General features: G+C 35.3%; 1 protein-coding gene across 2 annotated transcripts in view; it reads left to right on the forward strand.

The window, feature by feature from the left end:
• LOC128678865 (protein Fe65 homolog) overlaps positions 1-25882 on the forward strand; it is a 55840-nt gene that overhangs the window by 23019 nt on the left and 6939 nt on the right. The window contains exons 3-9 of one of the 2 annotated variants that reach the window (XM_053760734.1): positions 11091-11232; positions 19452-19487; positions 21440-21651; positions 22316-22553; positions 23759-23954; positions 24283-24410; positions 25014-25225. In XM_053760734.1, coding sequence (XP_053616709.1) covers positions 11091-11232; positions 19452-19487; positions 21440-21651; positions 22316-22553; positions 23759-23954; positions 24283-24410; positions 25014-25225 — 1164 coding nt within the window. The remainder of the gene's footprint in view (positions 1-11090; positions 11233-19451; positions 19488-21439; positions 21652-22315; positions 22554-23758; positions 23955-24282; positions 24411-25013; positions 25226-25882) is intronic. The other variant, XM_053760735.1, reaches the window with a different exon arrangement.

Consider the following 25882-nt stretch of genomic DNA (forward strand, 5'->3'; position numbering starts at 1 on the left):
GTCTGAAAATTTTCATCGTCCAAGTACTTTATGTACTGTTGTTATTAAGTACTAAAATATTTATGTGTGTACTTTTAGCAGAAACAATATGAGATGATGCAAAAGTGCCAATCTTTGTAAAATAATTTACAAACATTTTTCGCCAAAATCTTGTAATTTTGTAACATTCAACGTATGACTAAATACCATTGTCCATGCCGATCCTGGATGAATCATCTGAAACTAAATCAAAGCTTGTAAAAGCAATAATTCTCGCATGACTGACATGCGTTTCTTTCGGCATTTCTTCGCAGCAGTGATCATTTTGAAATGCTAGTAGTTTGATGCTTTAAAAGAAATTCCAGTGCTACAATATTAGGTCGATTGCTTTATGCAAATTGTATGCTAACTGTATGGATATCAGTGTCTATTATTCGTGTATCTCAGAGCAATAATTTTTCTCAGTACATGAATTTCCGTCTGTGTCGGTTATTGTGAAACTCTTGCGCAACCTCAATTTGGTTCTTCCTTCCGATGTTTACCAAATAATTACGAAGCACGTGCGTAAAATGTAATGCCGGTTACACACTATCGCTAAACTCAGACAGATTCTGATGTGAATAATGTGCAAATGAATGAACATTGTGGAGTTTGTATGAAAAACCAGCAATGTGTGTCAAATCCGCCAAATATTGGCCAACTCCGAATAATTTACACGATTATTATATAGAAGTAAGCGTTTGTGAGTTTATGTTTGAGACGGTAATCTCCGAAACTACTGAACCGATTTCAAAAATTCTTTCACCGTTAGAAAGGTACATTATCCAATATTTTAAGCCCCGGGCAACATCTAGTAGTGTATAATCGTAATAATGCTTACAATGCATTGGTCCGACCATTCGATTGCAGCACAAGATTTAACGAAGCGATATATGATAATTAGTCAACGTTGTGTGTAAAGTGGGTTTTAAATGTATTCAACCGTAACGTGTGGTTTGTTATATGGTAGAGGTATTTATGTAATGCCCTATTTGAGACAATAGTGAAGAGAAATCGCCGTGTAGTGTGACAAATTATTTTAAAGTTGAATTTTGGACTGCTTTTCAATTTTATATACCTAGTCGAATAATAGGGAACTTCATCTAAAAAATAGTTAATTTACTTATAAATAAGTAAATGCGAATACTGACGTACATTGGTCCGAAATATCAATAATTATTTCGTAATTATTATCTTACAATCAATAACAATAATTCATCATCAGTAATTTATCGCCAGTTTAATGATATCAAATTCCGAAAGACATCATTACTTTTTCAATCAAAGAAGATTTGACGTAATTAAGTGATGTATATCATCCTAAATTGAATAAAGAATTTTGAATTTGAATTTGAGTGGAACAAGTTATTTAATTTTAAAAAAATCACATGATAAAAGAAATTATTCTTTATACATCAAAGCTATCAGATTACGAAGCTCAGAAGTGGGATCTCGTAATTTCAATTACAAGATTTACTTTAAAAACTGAATGACTGTGGAGTCGCTTTCAGTTTCATAACACACAATACGTTCACTTCTTATGTTTGTGTCTTAGAAATACCTAAATCACATCCATTTCTTGTATATACGAATAATTAATAGGTATACAATATATCTTCCTTTGAAAGGGTTTTCAGAAAGAGCAAACTAGTAGGTTTTTGTAATTATGACAGTGCCGTGAAATTGAATTGACATGAAGTTTAACTATACTATTTTTAGATTTCTTTTGGTAGCTATTAAGAGGCAAAACATGTAGCCCATCAAATAGGTGGCACACGCGCGTTGTCGACTTGCCGACTTTGTGGCCTAAATATTTCCTTTATTTTAAGTTTTAACAAATATATATATATATATATATTTGTTAAAACTTAAAATATATATATATATATATATATATATATATATATATATATATATATATATATATATATATATATATATATATATATATATATATATATATATATATATTTGTTATAGCTGAGTATGAGATGCTTTTGTCTATTCAATGAAGCAAAATTCACACCAATCTATTTAGCATAACGATCGCCTGAGAATTAATCCGGGAAGGTAAAGTTTATTTTTCTGTTCATTTGTATTTCGCATAGGTAAACTTTGAAAATTACTTTATTTTACACTGATTTAATAAATGTATTTTTATGTATTTTATTGACCGTGAGTTTATTAGCTTCATGCTTATGAATGTCTGCATTCAATTTAAGTACTCAGTAAGTGAGTTAAAGCGAATAAAACTAAACTAACATCTATGAACATTAACAACATAGTTTCTGCAATGAGTATGAGCTTATCATGTGCGGATTTTTTAATATTTCATATTCCTATATAATTATTTGTTTATGATCCTGCAAATATTTAACTACAAGAAAAATAGCTTCAGTAGATTGTGCTGTATATATAGGAATTATTGAGCTCACTTTATTTGATACCAATGAGTTACTTTTTCTGGTAAACAGAAAAAACCAAATGAAGTTTGTGTAACTAAAATGAAAACTTATGAAAATTTATTTTCTACTGACAAAATCAGTGTGCTAACATCTGTCTTGGTCACGTGAATAAAGAATCAAACATCCGTAATCTCAATTATGTTGTTCTTTTAGGTAAAAAAAAAAACTTTACCCATCGTAATTAACATTACAATCGCTTGTTTTTAGACGAACTGGTAACGCAATAAATTCCTTAGTAATATACAGTGCAGTGTGAATAGACAAACAAAAACGCTTACAGTGAAATGTGATAGAAAGCGTGTGTCGTCTGCTTAGACTATTATGTGACGTGGTCGTCCGTGTAACGACGCCTTTATCCAGCATCATGGGATTGCACAAACGCGAAAGTGAGTATACAGGATTTTTCAGGATACAAATCTGTCTGGCTATACCGCTTAAACCCAAGAAGTGCTGGCTTGATATCGTCAAGGATGACATGCGTGCTAAAGGTCTGACAACTAGGGATGCCGACGACGGTGCGAAGTAGACAGGAAAAAGTTGAAACACGGACCCTGGGCTTCGACGCTCAACGGCTGAGGAGAAGCGGGAAACGCTAAGATAAGAGAGAGATACAGCTTTTTTCAGAACACTTAGTCGCATTTATTTCATGGCAATATCGGTTGTGGAGATTTTTCATCGTGAGCTGATCTTAGGTGCCCACGCTTATCATACTTAATAATGCATTGACATAGGAATTGAAGTGGTATATAATACCGCGGCGAATTCTGTGTGATTTCTCCGTCGATAGCGCAAATCTGACATTACGGACAATTGAGCTCGATCATTTCAGAGAATAAACTAATAAAAAAAATTACTAAACCTGATAATATATAGTCAGGATATATGTGTTTCTCTTTCACGCAAATCTACTGGATGGATTGTTATGAAATTTGTTACACGGTTAGTGCCTATACCTGGAATAACACATAGGGTAGGTACTTTTTATCCCCAAGTTCCCACGGGAGCGAAGCTTCCTTACGTTGATTAACACTAACACTCTTAGCATTAAATTCGCCTGTACTTAAATATTATTATGCTATATCAATTAAAAAGAAAAAACAAAATCACATCTAATGATAATTACATTACATGTATGTATAAACCAACATCCATCCATTTAAATATTCATATTTAATACAAACATTTGGCCAATTACAACGTAATTACATTTGAATTACACAGCGAAATTCGGAAGCCAACATTTCTGTCATTAAGTAATTTTGAATAAGAAAGTGCTCTGTCCAAATGATGCTTGAACATGACTTTGTTATGTTTAAACTTTTAGAATAACTTGTATGATTGAGATGTCACGAGAAACTTTTAAATCCTAAAGTGTTAAGAAACGAAGTGGAAACTAGGTAGGTGATTTTTTTCAGGTGATTAATAGATTTGAACTATTATATACGAAATAAAATTTCTAAATATAAAGTCATTGGTGTTAAGTATTTTGTTTTCAGGAGAGATATTAATTTCTTAAATATAAGTATTTGAAGGTGATATATTTAAATAAGAAAAATTTTGATCCATGTATCAAAAATTTTCTAAGTTGTTATGTACACATTTTTACATACGTGTACTTGTAACATTGCTTTAGTGTAACGTATAGAATGTTATAGTTTTAATCAATATTTAGACAACTCTTCTGTTACTGAGTGACAGACTGACTGACTGACTAACGTACAGCCGAAACTACTGGGCGTGAGAAGCTGATATTTGGCATGTAGGTTCTCTGGAGAGTAAGAGAGGATATTTGGAAATTCTACCCCGAAGGGGGTGAAAGGGGTGAAAAACTTTTATATGCAAATTCTACAACGTTGAAGATAGTGACTTGAAAATTTGGATTTTAGTTGTTTCCAATAAATTAATGAATACGTGTTTCAGATTTTTCTTAAAGTTAACCCTCAAACCCTTTTAAAGTAGGGTTTAAAAATTGTATGAAACTTAATACAAATTTCAAAATAAAAAGCTGAAAATTTGTAAACATATTCTTCATTATTTTTCTTAAAGAATGACCGAGATTTTACTATGAAATTCACGCGAGCAAAAGCTAGTAATACAACAAAATATTCGCTGTAATGTATTTGTTTTTACGTTCTTTATTCTACAGAATTATAATGGAACTTAGAATTATAGCACATAGGTTTTATCCAGAAACTAGTTAACCATCCCGGCTTCGCTCGCTATATAAAAAAAATGTTTTATCTATGCATAAAACAAAGCAAAAGATTTTAATGCGGGTTTTTGAAATAGATAGTGTGATTTCCAATCCGTTGTGTAGTTTTAAAGATCTAAGCATACATAGGGACAGACAAACAGCGGGACGTTGTTTTATACTATACATAGTAAATAGGTTACATTACAATTCTGTAGAGTACTTTTACCTACGACTCTACAAAGTGATTTGCTGCTTGTATGTGTCACAAAAATTAGTTTAGTATATTTTACTTGAAATAAGTCTGAGTCAGGACCGAGCCACTTATCAGACGGTATGTAAGAATGTCTGAACTTGTGAAGGTCGCTACGATCGATACTGTGACGTCAAAAACTCGCCAGTGTAAGGTTCTTGAGGTCGTCAGCTGTTGTAGTTTAACCCTTTGATCCTGGAGATGATAAAAACAATTGAACAACAAAAGATCGCAGTCAGAAAGGAGAAAGAAACCCTATGAATGAACCACTCAAATTTATCCCGTGGATATCGACGAAGGGATATTTTATTTGTTTAGCAACTAAAAACAAATAATGAGAGGGAGAGAGAGAGAGAGAGTTTAAAAGAAATAGGGTTCTTAAATTTCAAGAAATGAAAATTTGGATGCGTTTCGGCCATCACATCTTTGAAGCGCGTTTCGTGTCTTTTTCTTCGTAATAATGGTAACTACTTATACATTATTGGTTAATTCGAACTTGTGACCTTATGATCATCACCAATGGCTACAACTTTCCACTGCCAATAAACTATTTCCCTATAGGTACACTCGATTAGTTATTAATTATAATAAACATCAAACATCATGCAATCGGAACGTAATATCCGTTCGAGATTGATTGTTTCACGTTAATTGCACGTGTCTAAGTATGGCTTATTATAATATTCTATAATAACTATTTATTGAAATTATACCGCCACATTTCTCACAAGCTACAAACTACTGGCATTTCGGAACGACCACTGCTGAGAAGAAATGCCGAAAGAAACTCATTTGAACAATGTTGGTCCCTATCATGCTAGATCGGTTTACCATTATTGTTTCTTACAATGTTTTTCTTTTCTAATAATATATAAAAGTACATAATGTACATAGTCAATCCGAGTGCTGATTTGATATCGATTTGAAACACAATTAACTTACATGAAAATATTTGAGATTCATTGCAAACTCGCCGCTTATACCGCGCCATAGAGGTTCATGTATATTAATTTGTTGTGCTGTTGACTGTACATAAATATTCGATTGGTATACTGCACATTACACGCGATAAACCTAATTGATTTGCAATTGTGTTTCAATATATTGGACAAGCCACGTCTTCGCTCTCATAAAACAAATATATAATTTTTTGTTTGTATTCGTTGAAGTTTCCTATTCATTAGATGCATTTTAGGCGATTACTCCCAACACTAGATCCATTAGTGATAACAGCACAATATGATTGTATACAAAAACATTATTAGTAGGTCCTTCTGGCATGATGGGGACCAACATTGTATGAAATGAAATCTCTTTCGGCACTTCTTTTCAGCAGTGATCGTTCCGAATCGTGTAGCTGTTTGAGAAATAGTACATAGGTACTGTTTAAAATTGAACGTGAAGAAGTACCTGTGACGGTCTAATTTCCATTAATCGTTGTTTTTTTTTCTTTTTTGTGGATCTATGCCCATATCACAAAATTACTTCGACTAAAAATAAAAATAGTTTTAACTTTGCTGTCGGTATCTCGACAAATAAGCGCGCTCTTATTGGTTGAAAACAGTAAAACTATGGTAATGACATTTAGCATAATTTTGCACGTGCAGTCTCAATTGCACGGTGCATATTTCCCACGGTATGTCGGCATGCGTGTCACACGTTATGTCGGAAACTATGGATCGCTAAGAATGCCGTCATTGTCGATTGGCGCGCAATATTGCTCACTTGATAATGTCATGTTTGTAGCACTTAAGAAAATTGTGGGTCTGATCTTTGACTATTGCTCAACAGTGGGACACTTTAGACTAAGAAAATAACATTTTTATTGCAATGTACCTATGTAATGAAAATTTGGTTTGACTTATTGCGCATGTTTCTTATTTACTTATTTGCTAAAACAACTCTCGAGGTTATCAAATAAAATGAGAAATGCAAACAAAAACTGTTTTGGCAGCTTTCTTGGAGTCGTGTCAGGTGCTTTTAGGCGGCTAATGATAAGACACCATCCATTATCACGCTCGAAGCGATAGAAGAATTTTAACATGACATAATATAAATATGCTTCCATATAAACAGCTAAACATGGGTTAAAGCCATGTTTAGTGTTCACGTTTCACGACACGCTCTGTCTACCCCGTGAAGAATGTGTAATGTGACGATGTCCTGTGTCTTTAATATATTATGTCGGCAGAAAAATCAAGAATACCATAGGAATACGATAGTATCAATGATTCAGTAACGCAGTAATTGTACATAGTGGCGTATGTACACTGGTCATTATCCGCCGGAAGCGATTGCTGTTACCGTTACGTTTTGTGTGGACGCGGGCTTATGTGACGGGGCGACTCAAGTTATAGGATATTTGGCTTTTACGGACATATTTTTTGTTTATTTACTAACGGTCCGTCACGGCATCACTTAAGGTAAAAACATGATGAATTTTACATCTAAACCTTCCTCACGAATCACACTATCTATTGGTGAAAACCGCATGAAAATTCGGTCAGTAGTTTTTGAGTTTATCGCGAACAGACAGACGCGGCAGAGGTTTTTTTTTATAATATGTAAGGATGTAAACATTATTATTTATTAAGTTATTGCACAAAATACAATGAAATTTAAGAGTTTGTGAAGAAAAGGAGGAGAGCGGACTCTGGGCTCCGACGCTCAATGGAGGTGGAATGTACCTTCCTCATGGATGGATAAAGAGAATGTGGCTTGACTCACCACGTGAGCCCGTTGTGGATTGGCGGGTTATAACGACTGCAAATACAACCGCGAAAAATATATATATATATTATATTATATTAATTTTTAATTTTTTTAATGCGATACGACCCACGGTCATACTTATTTAAAATAAAACCACGAAAGAAAAAAATATAAGTGCAAAACTTTTAAAAATGTAACAACTTCAGAAGGTGCTGGCCGGCGTAGTTCGTCGTCGATTTATATCAGAACTCTGTCTTCAAAGTTTTTATATTCAGGTGCACGTCTCAGACGATTTCCTATAATGGCGTTTGTAGATCACATTGCGCCATTGTGACGCAACGACAACCACATTGCGATATCATTGGTTCGCTGCGTCACACTTCGAATAGATTCGATAGTGAGAAGTGAAAATGCAAACCCGCACTTCGCCCTCAGAAATAGCGCTGAGATTGTCAACACTTTTGAAATTTCCTAATTTGTGAATCCACGTTATACTGAATTTTCTGATTCAATCGTGCCTTTGTATTGGATTGCTCATAAAGCAAGACTTCGCAAACAGTTAGCTAAACTTGGCGTTGTCGACGTATACTGTAACTAGAGGCTCGTCCCGGCTTCGCTCGGGTAAAACATATCTAAGTCTTCCTTAGGAATCACGTTATGTATATGTGAAAACCGTACAAAAATCCGCCAGGTAGTTTTTGAGCTTATCGCGATCAGACAGGCAGTGCGCGTCTGTATGCGGCAGAGGATTTTGTATATCACAGTTATGTAAGCAAAGTATCTTGAAGGTAAACGTATTTTTCGAAGAACAAAATCTTCATTATCTGATACAGTTTAGAAGTAGCTACGTTGTTGTTAGGAAAGTCTTATAGAGACTGCAAAATTTTAACACCAATTGTTTTTTGCTGCCGTCTGAAGATGTTTAAAAAGATATCGTAGAACGAGCAAAGATTATTTCCTTTAAGAGACCATCACAATCATGGTCTTTGGTAAAATAGGACATTACCTAACATAAACAATGGAATAGCAGTTTAAAAATAAAATAATATGTACTTATGGTCTATGAAGACAGTGAAGAAAAATAATTTTTAATGAATCTCTTTTTTTTTTGCGATTGCAATACCTAATTTATTGATAAACACCCAGTATTGCCAGACATCAGGAGATAGCGCCTTCATATATTTTCTTCTCTTTTTTATAAACTGTAGTTAGTTTAAAAAATAATAATTACAACTTTACTGAAAAATGTTCGTCGACGATACATCATATTTAGCTTCAAATAAATTGCCTTTTGTCGAGGTGACGACAATTTAAAGTCAAATCAGGTATTCTCGAATAAAATGACCAGGAATACAAAGGCGGGGTCGTGTGGCTTCGTGCCAAGAAACGGGTGGATGGATTTCTGAATTTATGCCCGCTAGAATTAGCTTTCGGAAGCCAGCGCTCTGAGAGCGAAGGGTGATTTTGCATTTCCCTTCTCACTATCGAGTCGATTCGCAGCGAGACGCAGCTAAAATATATAACAAACATAAATTACACTAATAATTTACACTTTGAAAACATTATTCCTCATTTCAAAACATTCAATTGGCGCAATTATAGGCAGGTACTATACCCGTATTGTATCGATAATGTCGCCATTTTAATGTGTTTTTTAATTTCCGGTTATTAGACCGATCATCTATCTGTTTTATTTTTACTTTTATTTAGTCTATCACTGGTGCCGAATCTCCTGATGTTTATGCATATGTTTGTCATTTTGATTTGTTTGTTTTTTTTATTATTATTATTGCAAACAAATTCTTGCAAGTTAAATTTCTCTGACTTCTCGGCTTTTCTCTACAGATTTGAAATTTTCCATGTCGCTTCAATTTCTATAACAACGCATTATTATGCAGCATGACCTAATAATGTACCCAGATTCGGCTCCCGACGAAGGGACTCCTCAGCGGTTTATGTCTTCGCAGCGTGATTATTTTACGCGTGTTGAATTTTTGGTCACCAATCCCAGCTATCACAGAATGATTGCACGAATCTCTGCGTCATCGAGCGTCCGTTTTCAACAAATCTCGCTCTCTCTTTTCACTTGCTCCGATCACCGTATAGTGTTGAACATCACCGTAGTATTGTTATTTGGGATATAACAGTTTGTGTTGGCCCTAAAGGGCGCAATGGGCGGCCGTTACTTTGTATTAGTGAATGTGCTGCTTTATCCAAGTTGTGATTGGCTGAATAATGTGGCTTTTTTGGTTGAATAACATGGATTTTATAAAATTTTGTACAAGGGCAGAATATAACCTGGATTAACACATAGGGTACTTTTATCCCGAAATTCCCACGGGAGTGAAGCCCCGGGGAGCAGCTAGTACTTCAATAAATACCTATAATGAATGTGTCAGTTTTACTGTCCTTTAAAGTCAAAACAAAACGGAACATTGATTGAAACGAAATCGAAACACGGGTTGAGGTGATCTTTGGTGCGGGGAGCTGGAGAACAGGGGGCTTACCATCATCTCTTAACGCGATCCACTTTACGATCTAAACTGAACTGCATCGCAAATTCGTACCATCGACTTAATTTTTAGTATATAAATGCGATTCATTTTAGGTTCCTGAATTGAACTGAGTTGCATTGGAATCGTTCTGTAAAAGTTGATGGTAGGCCTGCTGGTGTGATATCATAGGTTACCGAGCCGAGCTGAAGTGACAATGCTACTTTCGGGCGGAGCTAGTTTTAATATATTTGAAAAATATGTACTAGTTGTACGCCACGAAATTAGACATTGCGAACACAACAAATTTTAAAGAGTTTTTACAAAACTGTGATTGATATTTCAAAAACTACTTAACCGATTTTGATGCACCACGAACTTAAAAATACTATTGACATATCCTACATACCTTTTAAATTTCATCAAAATCAGACAAACGGGTTCGAAAGTTATCACATTACAAACATACATACACACAAGAAAAAAATTTTTGCCCCAAGTAGAATTGTCGCTTCGCTCGCTCGGTCAACTATGTTGCCCGAGTAACTGATTCGAGTAACTATACGATACGTACCTAAGTATAGATGATGACAAAATTTACTAGTAGGGATTCAGATTAAATTACTGAAACACCACAACCGCCGGCGCCTCCACGATGTACTGGCTTGATTTGACGAGTTAGTAGGGCTGTATGTTACTGTTGAGTGGAATGAAGGCTAAATTACTTAGATCTAGCCGAACATAAGCAGAGTTCTCTTCGGTAAATTTTCGTGCATTTTGAATACCGTCATTACAGTCCATAAAAATAAAAACCTTTTCTAAAATCTTAAAAATCAAATATTGATAAAATTAATATAGTAAAATTATTCATAAAATACCTAGGTGTTGCTGCAGGGTTTATAGTTATATTTAAGGCTGTCTTTTCCATTCTATTCACAATTATGTTTGTTTGTCCATAGAGAATGGTCTGCTCTCTTACGAGAATCCGAACTACCACTTGGACCCGTCGCGGCTCGAGTCTGCGATATACAGTGACCTGTACGACATGCACGACGACAAGAACCTGCCAGACGACTATGACGCTTATCTCGACAACAGAAGGTAGGTTTTTGATTGATCCTTTCATATCCGTGCACACCGAACGCGTATCCAGCACGTGCTGTGCAAAGCAAATTTGTATGGAATTTCAATCCACGTATACACGCATGCGTGGCAATTATTTTTTTTTCGACTAGTCAAATCAGTTGCTTACTTTTTTCCATCGTTAAAATAAAAAAAAAATGTACGGAGTTTGTATGACAGCGATGTGACACGCTTTTTGCAAAATGCATTCCTTAGTGAGAATAAAAAAATAATATAATGTGAATTACGCAATTAGTAAAACTGATAATTTAAAGTGACATTTAATTATTGGGTTTGGTTTATGAATACCAACCTTTATGTATAAATTGCCCCGTGCCTTTAGTAATCTGCCATTGTGATACTGTGGTCTAGTCGGTGAATTTTCTAAAGCAAGCAGTCTGTAATAAAAGAACGAGATCATAGTTGAAGGCTCTTAAGCCCTTTTGCCGCCAATCCATCCTGTGACGTCACACCACAGTACATTGACCCGTGCACCGCGCAGTCGCACCATCGATCCGATGCAACGGATGCACCCAGGAAGTAGATTCTTTATTTGAGGAATTTATTATGAATTTTTTTCTGAATCTGTGATTTATGCCGTCTGATGTGTTAAACCAGGAGGTAGGAACCTCATTGGTGATGTTATTGTTTCCTTTTGGATTGGCATTTCTAAAATCAGCTTCCCGGGTAATTATGTTCTTAACTTCCTATGAAACCGGCAGTAAATACAAAATATAAATAGTTAAACCACGCATGGTTAAAATAAAAATATACATCTCGTGAAATCTTACAGATTTTAACTTAATTATCCCTGAAGAAAATTCCAACTCCGGTGAAAATGCAAGAAGTTATATTATATTCTGAACTGAGAGTCCCATAAGAACTATTCAGAATTATTCCCGTACGAATATACAGTTTCATATCTCTGAATGTGAGATGTGGAACTTTTGAAAATGCGAATGTATCGACCGGAAGTTTCCTTTGGTCTATGTTCATAAGTGTTTTAATATGTTTGTTTTGAATTTTAAAAAAAGTTTGAGGAGTTTTTGGAAATTCAATTATTTTCTTTTCCTTCATGATCGTTAGAGTGGTCTAACAGAATATAAACTTCAAAATTATAACAACCGTGTAATGTAATAATAACAAAAAAGTTAAAACTTTACACATTTCAAAGCACTATATAATTTTTCGAGCGACTCACAATGGTGCGTTCTAAAACTAGATACTTATCGCCGTCTAGTGACATAAATATTCAATTTTAATATCACGATTAAACAATAGTTTTAGTCTAGAAGTAGACCTTTTCCAAGATGAGTACTCGCTTCTGAATATCGTGACTTATATTGGTCTCGTGTACTAGTTTCTGGAACTAATTTCGTTCAGACATTAAGATTAAGTGCATCTGTTAATTGTAAAGAAGCATCACAGCTAAGGAACAGGTATTTTAATGACTACAAATAACTTCCGCGGTATTTCAACAATTTTAACGATTTCTGTGCATTTGTTACTGCTCTTGTTCGTTAGTCATCTGTTACAGAATGTTTATTGGAAATAGCTTTCCTTGCCACATGTATACATGTACAAAGTAGTAGAGTGTAGTCCGTCCGTCATTTATTTTCACGTACATAAATTATGCATATTATTATTAATCAAAAAGACTGGTCGAGGTATCTCGTGATCAACTGGATGGAAGCTTTTTTGGTCGGAGGCTCAATATAGAAGTGCAAATCGACATTGCTGCCAGCCTTTTTACTTACTTTGCCGCTGGACAATTTGCTTGAAGGACTATATAATTTGTAATAATTAATTATATACTTAATTAAGTTTATTTTCAAGTTTAGAATAGGTGATTAGTTTTTATTTTAATTAATGGTATTACATTGCATTTTTACATCCTAATATTTATATATTTACATTCACAATTATTATCAACTTGGTCCATAAAGAAACAGTAACAATAATAGAAAACTATGTAGTGTTTAGAATAAAATCAATATTGAATCTTCACGTAAATGACGCCTGTTTTGTAATAGTGAAAACATGCAGTTTATTTATTCAACAAACGTTGGCGAAAATGCATTCTCGAATTCAACACGTTTCAGACACATAGTTTTGCAATCTGGTGTTCTTCTTTATTTGAAACTCTTTCAGCATTTTCTCGGTTCTTTCAGCCTCCACAGAATTGCATCGCAGCCAAAGTTTTACGACCGATCGCATGCCTGATGTCAGCCCTCTTTGGGAATGCCTTTATTGTCTTATTTGGGGTTATCCCTTAGTTGCCTCGTAAGAAATCCTCGGGGATTACATATGAATCCATAATTTTTAGAGTTTCAAAAATGAGTGTCAAAAAATATTTTGATAGTGTTTCATTTTCTTCTATGTTCTAGAAACTTCTATCTGGTAAACTGTGATAATGTGGACACGAAAAGAATGATATAAAAAGTAACAAATGTAATTAATTTGAAAGGAAACTTAGGCACACTAAATCATTTTTTTTTTAACTTTTCACTCCGTTCCAAAACAAACTCGTATTATCAGAAATAGATTTAGGATCTGTTCAAAGTTCGGCAGTTTGGCGCAACAGCATACACCTATTTAACGAGTATCATAAAATACAGTTAAAAAGTTTTGCTTTCACAACGTTCGGGGTTCGGGACTAAAAATAACTGCAGTTTATTACGGTGATGATGTACCTAGTAATAGCTTGTGTACTCTGACGTAAACAAATCTGATGAATTTTCTTATTAAACTGATTAAACTCATGTTTGTGGTTCTCTCTCTCTCTCGAGTGTTCAATTCAATTCATATCGTTTATTGCCATTCATATTGTACATCAGTTTTCGTAGCTAGCTAACACTGTTTACATAATAGATACAATATGAACACTGTCGGGTATTTGCAAACAAGAATATGGAACGGCAGGCGGATTTCATGTAAAATTTAAATTTCAAAAGTTATTTATTTGGATGCAATTTCTATTATTAATAATTTATGTCATATCATAATAATATTATAATAAAACGATAAAAAATACGTCATAATAAGTTAATTAAATTACATAGTTAATAAATATTTCAATAATAAGTCAAGAAAAATAATAATTAGTAATAAAAATATTAATATTGTGAATCGACATAATAAATGTCAAAATTATAGTTCTTTATCGCTTAAAAACTCGTTCAAAGAATAATAGCATTTAGCCGTTGATAAAAGTTTCAATTTTGTTTAAAATATTTTATCCTCGTGTTTCCTGTTGCATCCAGAGTTGTGATGTCGCGAAGCCCTTGATCATTGTAAGAATCATGCTTACGGTTTTAAACAAAGCCTTTATTATATGGACCAGCTTTTAGGCCCAGCCTGATTGTTCTGTCGAGCTCCGTTACATCGACGCGACGTCCGTCGACGAACAATAAAAATGACGGACATCAATCTCAAAATCTGTGGAATACAAAGGTGCACAAATGGAATCCTTCAGGAAAATTTGGAGAAAATTGATTTAGTAAACTTCGTGAGAATTGGTCCCCAGGAAGATAAGTATTGCTTCGCTGACATACATACAAACTATTCGCATTTAACACAGTATTCAATATCAATGAAAGTATGTAATGAAAACTGTATATCTAGGTAGACGTAGAATGACTATGTCAAAATGACGTCATAAAATTACATAGTCAAAGTTGCAAAACTCCAGCGCATGGGTCGAATGCATATCAGTTAGCAATCGAGTGGTAATGTGTATAGAAAGTGTGTATGTGGATGACATGTTAATATTGTCGGGCGACCGTAAGAGTAACGACTGTTTGTTTTTAGTTTTTTTTTTTTTTAAATAAACAAACAATACTCAACGGCCCACACTAAAGCTGGTGGCGAGAAGTCTCAGGGCCTGGCAATGTACCATAATTGTATTCAAATCTGATGAACATAAACACATAATCGGACCCCATAACATTTATGATCACAATTTCCCGGGCTGGGAATTGAACCCAGGACATCCAGGTAGTTGACGGGCGTATAGTCGCAACGGTCTCTAAGATCTCAAATGACATCTGGATGAAACCCTTATTTCGAAACAAAAATAACAAACTTTTTTATATTACCTAATCAGATGAATATGAAAACCATACCCCAAAAACTCATTATAGAGGTAGCCAGTCTGGAAATAACCGGATTAATCCAGAAATATGCACTTTCTGATTGCAGTCACGTCTGCGTTGCGTCTGAATACATTCGACGCCTCGGTAAAATTGCATATAAAGTGCATTGAATTCACTGTTCCATCATTGGCCTGGGGAAGTGCAGGATTATTTTATTTTTTAGGTTCATGTGAAACAGAATCCTAAATGATAATATTTTTCCGATGTGTCAACCATTTTAACCGCAATTAAATAGATGTAGGACCATATTATAATGTAGCTACACAAATTTGAATAAAAAAATATATTGGAACTTAGAATAAGGTTTTCTAGTTTTTGTAGGTATGTAGCATATTATTTTATGTAGCAATTGATATATTTTTTGTATAATTATTAAAAAATGTTAATAACATACCTCCCTAGATCTTATTTAGTATATATTCGTAATAGTAATTTTAAAAATGAGAGCCTTCTATATTGTACATGGTTTATTCCATCTCTTTTCGCAAATAAAATGGTGGCCATTCCGATAAGTGTCCGTTTCGAGAAAATGTCTCGTTTTCCTGAAAACATTGTGTAAATTGTGCAATTCGGACGGGAATGCAGTTTGCACAAATGCGCCGTATTTGTGGCAAACACTGACATTTGTTGTCGAGTTGGCAACAAAATCTTTGCTTGTGGTTTACATGAGCACTTCAGGATTACTTATTTTGTTCTTTCTAGAAAATATTATATTTATATAATATATAATGCTTGAGGTCGGTGGTTACAAGTGTATGTGAAAATAATATTAATAGAAAAGGGGATTGAAAGTAGGAGAAACTGAAACACATAACTTTTGTACTGAACTACAAAGACATAGTAAAATAAAATAAAAATTAGGTTATAGTTCCAATTTAAATTTAACGTTAATATGAAATTAAAAGCGCGCTCATAACATGTTTAAAAATGTTAAGAACTATTGTTTTTTAAATTGTTTTACCGGCCAGTGTAGTCGGCGAGAATACCAGCACGTGGCCGGTTGGTACTACTTTGTTTTTTTAATTTTGATTCCCAAACAAATATGTTTTACAAATTTTGTCTTTTTGACGGAACGTCGTCTATATATGGTATTATTTATTTCTTTTCAAATGATATTAATGTTATATACTACTAATTATTCAAAAAATTCAAATTCAAATCATTTATTCAGAAATTAGACCTTCACAGGCACTTTTTCTCGATTTTTATATTTATAGTAATTTCTCACAAACTACTGGCATTTCGGAACGACCACTGCTGAGAAGAAATGCCGAAAGAAACTCATTTGAACAGTGTTGGTCCCTATCATGCCAGATGGGCTTACCGTTATAGTTTCTTACAATGTTTTTTTCTAATAATATATAAAAGTACATAATGTACATAGTCAAAAGGTATATCAAAACATTGTGATCCGAGTGCTGATTATAATATATATGTAATATATATATATATATATATATTATAATCAGCACTCGGATCACATATATATAACTATATATATATATATATTTAGCACTCCTTCACATATACACTTATTAATTCTACAGTAAAAAAACATGTCACGGTATTGTGGAACTTTTGTAAATCTTATCCTTACATTGTATCTAAGGAAAAAATATATATCCTTCCTTATAAGTACAGCAATAGATTTCGATCGATGATTCGATGATTTCGATCCAAAATCTATAGGCATTTAGTCTTTAAGTATTCTGGTAAGGTTCTTGTGGTTCATTTCTGAATCCTGATGCCTATAAATTATTGTATTGGATTGAGGTCAAGCAATGCTTAAGATTTCAATCACCATGGAATTAGTAGGTACTCCGTAAGTACTTACTAAATCCATGGTAAAAACAAACAGCTAGGTAGGTACATGCAATCGGACAGTTTACGACCTCAGTTGATGTTCGTGCATGACGTCTTGACGTGCATAGTGAAACAGAGCCGTGCCTTTTACGACTGTACCTAGGTGCATTTTGCATGTGGAATAGCCGAGTAAAATGTGTATTATAATAACTGCAAAGTTTTTTTTTGTTGGGATCAAATTGAGATGGCCAAATTCGAAGCACGAATTATTAAAATGTTACATGTTCAAATGTGCAGTTTTATTGCAAAACGGATATGTTGTTTAGGTATATAGATATATATTTATTACAATTATGTACATAGGTAACTAGTTGGTTTTTATTTTATTAGACAGCATGTTGTAAAACGTGTAGTTTTACATTATATTGTTTTACAGCTGCGCATTAAAGCGATAGTGTTGTGAAAGTAAAACCTATTTTCTTCCTACATTTACAATGTAACAGGATCTCAGGAAATTTGATATAACCTAGAATTATAGGCTTCATTAATTTTCAGGTCATTAAATCTTTCTATTATAATATATTCAAATCAATATATTTTTGCGACATTTTATTTTCTATCATCTGTGTCTGTTAACAAATCTTACAAGTTTAATTGCACCACTCAAATTCATATTTCCCACGTCGCTTCAGTTTCCATGACAATGTATATATAAAGATTATTATGATAAGCACCCAGGATTGGCTCCTCAACGGATATCATTTGTTTTTGTTAAGTATCTCTGAAGATAATAGAGGCTTGAACCAAAAATGTTTTTTTTTTTTTTTAAAAAAAGTTATTTTTAACGGCTACCTAAGATACCCATTTACCTAGTTCAAAATATTCCATCGTTCCCAAAAATCTATAAATCTTTATATCAGTTGGGCTTGGGCAGGCCCATCTCATGGGCCGGGGGTCACAGTTCCCCAAACTTTGCCCGTTCGCACGCCGCACCCTAACAGCCAGAGTTTCGCGCTAAATTAGCGAGCCGTCTGCTTTATGGGCTATCTCTGAGGTGATAGACGCAAAGTTTTCAAAATACCAGTTTCTGTTTTACGTCTGACCAAATAGGTATTGATCATACCTATTTAGTCAGATGTTTGGATTATAATTTAAATTTAAATAATTTATTTGCTTAAATAACAGGGCAGGTAGGTAATACAGTATTCAAATACTAGTTTAAGTGCTATCTTAGCTGTTTTTATGCATTTTTTTTTCGGATCTTAATGATATTGTGGGAGATGTGGTCAAGGATGATATGCGTGTAAATGGTCTGACAACTAAGGATGCCGACGACCGGGCGACCACGCGAATTGGAGACGAAAATTTAGGAGATCGGACCAGGGTCCGATCGACTCCTCGAAGCCCAGGGGCTTCGAGGAGTACTTACATTGTTATATTACTTATAAAAAATGATAAATATTGAAAAAAAAGTAAGCCCTTCTGGCATGATAAAGACCACTGTTTAAATGAGTTTCGGCATTTCTTTTCAGCAGCGGTCGTTCCGAAATGCTAGTAGGTTGTAGCTCTGGTAAATATCATTTTATTTAGAATATGACATGAAAAAGTGCCTGTGAAGGCCTAATTTTTGAATTAATTATTGGATTTTGATATCGAGGCTCAACGGCCTAGAAAGAAACCGGGAGAATGCTCAGATGAGAAAGAGGTATATATTTTCACTTCGTGTTTTTAGCACTTACCACTAAATTTAGAACTATAATTTACTAAATTATAATAACATCTGATATTCAATTTGTAAGTGCATATTAAATATGAGCCACATTGTACAGCTATTTTTGTTTGTTAAATTATGTTTTAATAATCGATATCTTCAAAAATTTTCACCATTGAAGTCACGACGGTAAAATAAGAATGAATATGCGATAACTGAGTAAGTGCCAGTAACCTAAGTTAACATGTGCGATCATAGTAATCATAATTTACCTTGATCTCAATGGTACGTCGAGCGATGAAAAATTACTCTTAACTGCTTTTTTAATTTATCATACTAGTTTATTAGACCGCGTGAAATACTTTCTCCGATAAAATTTTAACATGCGAGCTTTTTTAAATAGATTTTTGTTTTTCTGACCAAATATATAGCAAGTAATAAACCAAGCTATTATTTTAAAGTCTGGACTATTACAAATGACATCAATCCAGAAGCCTTAAAAATAATGCAATTTTATCTGCTTGTTTCAGAGTCGAAGATGAGACCACATCACCAGTTAAAACAAAGTAAGTATCTTATTTTAATCTTTACGATATTTGTGGTAAATATGTTAATAAGACGGAGGAAAAACGCGATTTTTACCTATCATTATATGAACATGTTTTATCGAGGGTTCAATATTGGAATGGAAGAAGAAATTTCGATATTCATGTCGGGGCTTAGGCTGGAGGTTTTATTTGTAATAGTGCGTGTACATGATCTAATTTACTTAGATGATTATGTATGTAGAATATTGAAGTTAAATGTAAAATTACTTCATCTGATTGACTGATTCAAACGACTTACGCTTAACATAATGCGATGCCATAGTTTTACTAACATGGTATTTACCTGTTCATTAGATCAGTTCCATAACGTTCAGAACTTAGGCCTTCACAGGCACTTTTTCACGTCATATTCTAAATTAAATAATGTTTACCAAAGCTACAAACTACTAGCATTTCGGAACGACCACTGCTGAGAAGAAATGCCGAAAGAAACTCATTCAAACAGTGTTGGTCCCTATTATGCCAGAAGGGCTTACCATTTTTTAAATATAAATTTATGTATAATTTTTTATCACTAATATAACAATGTAAGTACACAATAAAGTACATGGTCAAAAGATATACTGAAACATATTATGATTGTGATCAAGTGCTGATGAAAGAAGAAGAAAAGTGCGGAATTATAATTAGCCATCCCTATGTATTTCTTTTAAATAAGGCCACCCCATTGTTGCCATAAATACAATGAGTGTTAGTGAGATTAAGCGAAAAATATTTAAGTATCTCAAAACCCGAAACAACATTTTGTGAAACAAAATTATTATATTCTGACACCAGACTGGCACAATACAGTCAACCGCGTGTCAAGTCATCCTTTATTTCGCGGTAAAAGAAACGCCGTTGCAATAAATTTGGGTAGGTTGTAGTTGCTGTCAACTGTAGACATACAAAACGTGAATACCTGGTCGATCCGGCACTCGGCTGCCGGACAAGCGAATCATAATAAAAACATTGCAATAAAATACAACAACATTCACTCGGTCAAAAAACCAACATTAAATTTTGTTTACGATTACAATACAAGTGATTCGAGTTACGCGACTTCAGTCCTGTCGGTTGTGTATAATTATCGTAATGAGTGGTCATTTGTGGCCACGCTGTGATGTGACAGTGTCGTCGGGTTGAGAACCACTGTTCATGTCACGGGGACAGAAGATTGGCAGGTATGTTTGTTTGTTTTGTTCGTGTATATCTAATAAAATATATGAATAAAACCTGCCAAATGCTAGTTGGATTCGCGAATAATACCGTTATGTATAGAAATGGCAAAAGAAATCATTTACGTTATAACTGATTTGATGACTGATGCGACTTTTTATTTATTTTGATAGAACTTTTATTTAGTCAGTTTATTTATTATTGTTGATGAAAATTTATGTTCGCTAAGTTGGCGATGACTTCTAAGCTAAAAAGTACCATTGAATAAGATAATTAACTAAAAATATACAGTAGGTAATCTTTATGATAAAATCTAAAGGTGTGTCTGTATTAAAAATAGATTGTTAATAGACAAAAACTTAGATATTATAACATACTTCCTCATCATGTCCCAGTTATAATGATAATGTACTTTAATTATACACTCAAACATCATTACTGAATTGGCATATTTATTACCATGCATACCTAATGTTTGTTTTTCTGATAAAGACTGATCTGGCTAGATGGTATTTTGATTTTTTGCTATGACTGATGACTAACTCATTCTTTTTTTATATTTTTTTACTTCCGCAAAGATCACGAAAGATGGTTATGATTAAAAACTAGAGTATAACGAACGGTTTTTACGAAATAGGTATGTATTAAAAAAACACATAGGTACAACTACGACAAAGATTTAGGTATTGTTTTTTATTTTTATTTAGGGATTTACCCATAATAGGAAGCATAATTTAATTTCTTTGTTGCAGTGAAAAAAGCGGCCTCATCACCCCCCAAAATGGCGGGGAAGAGTCCCCCCCACCGGAGAAGGAGCGGGCCGACCAGGAGGACACAGAGAAGAGTCACTCCGGGCCAGTGCCCCACTCCGCCGAGGGGCCCAATGATGACCTGTACGCGATACCTGTGAAGCTCAGGCCGAAGAAGGAACCACAGTTACCTCCAGGGTGGGAGAAGCATGAAGGTGAGATGTCACAATAGAATTTTAATGGATTTGTTATACATGTCACACATGTTTTTTAACTTAAATAATAATGAGATGAAAAAATTCTGGAATCGAGCGGGAATTGATACCGCGCCCTTGTCTATTCGGGACGGTGCTCTTGACCACTGAGCTATCGAGACCATGCCAGTTCGGCTGAATTAAATCATCTCTTTCGTGTTACACCGACGTACAGTATTTTCATTAGATAAATAGAATTTTACGGAGAGATAAAACATATTGCGCCGACCCTAATGATGAGAAATGGTGATGATACACACAGTACCAGGTCTTAATGCCTTACGGGGTAGACAGAGCCGGGAGTTGAGGCACTTGAAGGTCACTTGTTAGTGGAATTGAGACTCTATATTACAAATTATGATTGATGTAAAATTTAAATCATAACATAGGTCAAACACAAAGAGCAGACGCAGTATTGCTATTTGGTGACGATATGCGGGGTTGAGGCAAACGAGAGGGGTAAGCGGTTCCGCCCCTACAACTAGTCGTTCACAATTTTGTATACCTATTAATTGCCAGAACGTATCCAAAGAGGTAACCACTTTACACTATCTCAACATTTCGTATATAGATATTTTGTAACACCTGTACATATGGTAACAGTTTAAACAATTTTCGTTTTCAGATAACGACGGGCCCTATTACTGGCACATAAAGAGCGGCACGATCCAACGGGAGATACCCAAGATGCCTCCGGTGGAAGCCAAGGAGTCTCGCATCTCCATGGTCCGGGACTGCTCCAACCTGTCCGACGTGAAGTACGAGGCGGTCATGACTACGTCCGTCACGAGGAGTACCACGAGCGGGTGTCTGGATCATGTAGACCAGGAGGAGAGGAAGCGGAAAGAGGATATGTCGTTTAAGTGAGTGTAATTGATACAAAATGTGGTGTGTTCCCGAGGCTTATAATAAATAAATAAATATATTAGGACAAATCACACAGATTGAGCTAGCCCCAAGATAAGTTCGAGACTTGTTTTACGGGATACTAACTCAACGGTACTATATTTTATAACAAATACATATATAGATAAACATCCAAGACCCGGGCCAATCAGAAAAAGATCATTTTCTATCATGACCCGACCGGGGATCGAACCCGGGACCTCTCGGTTCAGTGGCAAGAACTTTACCACTGCGCCACCGAGGTCGTCAAATTACGGCTTATGGTTACTGATTATTAAGATGGGTCTTAGAATATGATCACTACGTCGTTCGAGGCGACTAATGAATGAAAACATTGAACAAGTCAACATCTTATCGAGTGTATTATTGCTAACACTGGTGTCGGTCAATCGGTCCAGTAATTCGGTCTAGTTATAACATAGTAAGTAGGACTTGTAAGTCTTGTATAAAGTTCCGCGAACATAACACCCACATAGCGTGGAGAAACTGAACCGTTTAAATATTAATTTATGTGCATTCGTTCAAACATGCGTTAATTGCAAGTCTCTGGGGAGAAGCGACTTTGTGCGTTACGTATTAAAAGTATAAGCACAGAGAACATAAAGTACAAACACATCTACAACTGATAGAAGTATTTTAATTCAATTTAGAAAGAAATAAAATCTCAAAGTTTATTTGCTCAAACATATTAATAGTACATACAGCACAGTAGGTACAAATAAAAATGTAGGCAATGCTTGAAACATAATTTCGACTTTGGACGTAAGTAATTGATCCATTTCTTCTATTAATAATGTCATTTAATTATTTGGATAGGTACTTAATTAGATCAAGTTTCTGCCTAGCAAATCCATGAAATGTCGTCAAGAAAGAAAAAAATTGAAGTGGAATAAAAAAGGCCTGTACTCAATGGAAAAAAACCGGGGAAAACCATCTGGTCTTGAGGGTTTCAATGCCGTATCGGATCGGGAATACTGTTGTAGTCGATCGTACATACATGGGAGGTAGTTTCATTAAAAAATGGAACGTGGACTGTCAGTTATCCAAGTGGAAGATGGAAGACTGCTTCTTATTTCCCTCGAGGACTATTTTTCACAGTAAAGCCCAGTCTTGCCTGGGCCGTTTCTGCGGTGGAAGACTGCTGATTTGTGAATGTCCCCAGACGCCGCAGTTTCCCGGCCCGCCCCGAGCCAGACGCAGCTCGAGCAGTCCGCTTCTTCGTCCGGTCCCTCGGATGGGTCGAGATATCAGAGGCGGACCTCACGCCAGAGAGATCCAGTCGCGCCGTCAACAAGTGCATCGTGGACCTTAGCTTGGGCCGCAACGATTTGTTAGACCAAGTCGGACGCTGGGGTGATGTAAGTGTACTTTTATTATTTATTATTATTTGGTGGATTCGCTGTCTTGCTTGAACCATTAAATTACAAATGTCTATGCCGCTATCATGTCCTGGCTTGATGTCGTCAAGTAAAATATGCGTGATAATGATCTGACAACTAATGATGCCGATGATAAGTACCGTGAGAAGTGGGGGAAAAAACAAGACCCGCGGACCTTGGGCTCCAACGCAGCGGACGAAACTGGAAAACCGCTCCGATGAGACTAATTGATATTCATCAGCAGCTCCGTAGAATTGTTATTTAGATGAAAATTATTCTGATGCGTATATTTCTCTTTGAATTACAGGGCAAAGACCTGTTCATGGACCTGGATGACGGAGCCCTGAAGTTGATCGACCCCGAGAGCCTCACCACACTCCACACACAACCCATACACACCATCCGCGTGTGGGGAGTTGGCAGGGATAACGGACGGTAAGAACAGAATTATGATTTTGATTATTTATTAAGTTTTTGTGTTCGCAGGTGTAAGTACATAATCTGAAGAGGAATATTAATGCTCACGTGAATAACTTTGCTATTTTCTATTCTAGAATAGCCTATTTATCTATTATAATAAATATGTAATAAAAATATATTTTTTTTCTTTCATTTACCTACACTTGGAATGGAAACAGCGAAAGGTATGACCAAAACAGAAATAGCTTCTTTTGGACAGGTTTTCGGTAAAGCCTTTTAAGTGTAGTATTTTGAAAAGTTATTGCATCCAGAAATTTCGAATGCATCCATTTAATAAATACCACTTTCTTTGACTGAATATAAGTATACCAGTTTGCAAGAACGTATTAGATCAGGTCGAACCAGCCTATTTGGCTGATTGATCCTGATCTGGTCATGTTCGATGTACTAGTAGTGTAGCTTTTTGAGAAATACTATATTTATTTGACCTGAAAAATTGCCTGTAAAGGTATTAGGCCTTCATAGGCAATTTATCACGTAACATTTTTTGAATCGGTTTTTAAAGTTTAAACATTTTTAGAATCTCACAGTAGTTGCTCTAATCTAAAACCATATCAGGGACTTCGCATACGTGGCACGCGATCGCGCGACGCGCAAACATATGTGCCACGTGTTCCGCTGCGAAGCGCCGGCGCGAACGATCGCGAACGCTCTCCGCGACATCTGCAAGCGAATCATGATCGAGCGCTCGCTGCAGCCGCCGCCCCGCCCCACCGACCTGCCCGCCGCGCGCCGGCCCCGCCCGCTCTCCGGTACGTTTCCGTTGCAAGGTAATGACAATTCCTTTTTTTGACTTCTCAGTAATTTTTGAGTTTAATGGGTTTTGGCAAAATTAAAAAAGAATTCTGTAGTCAGTCGACTTGGGACGTCAAAAATTAATTTGCTGTTGACAAAGTTGAAGGTAAAAAATGAGCTACGAAAACTGGAAAATATGTGGCATTGTAAAGAACACAGATCAGCTGCATATTGCTGTTGGCGACTGTCTTACTGGTTGTCCACATTGAAGCAAAACGGTGCGATGCGACGCGACGCGAAAACATTAAATGTTTATGTTTTCATGTAGGTATCCATATAGCTTCATATCCATCCTTATTTCCATGCTATAAACACAAAAATCACTTTCACCGATTTTGATGTATTCTGGAAACATGGCTAACTCGGGCGGAGCTGCATGCAACAACTAGTAGACTATATAGGGCACTATAAATCTATACGTCTATACAGTCATTTCACATCTTCGTGTCGTGTCGCGTCGCATTGCACCGCATCGCACCGCTGTGTCGAGGACTATTCAAGACACGGGTTTAACGTCTTTCGTAGCACGACGTAGACTTTATTAGAGTTAGTTCTTGTAATTTTCTTGCGACTCTGTAATTAGATGCATGTGTATAATAATGATTATAGTGAGTAGGTGCTTACTGTCTTTG

The sequence above is a fragment of the Plodia interpunctella genome, chromosome 20, assembly GCF_027563975.2.
Source record: "Plodia interpunctella isolate USDA-ARS_2022_Savannah chromosome 20, ilPloInte3.2, whole genome shotgun sequence".
Taxonomy (NCBI): Eukaryota; Metazoa; Arthropoda; class Insecta; order Lepidoptera; family Pyralidae; genus Plodia; species Plodia interpunctella.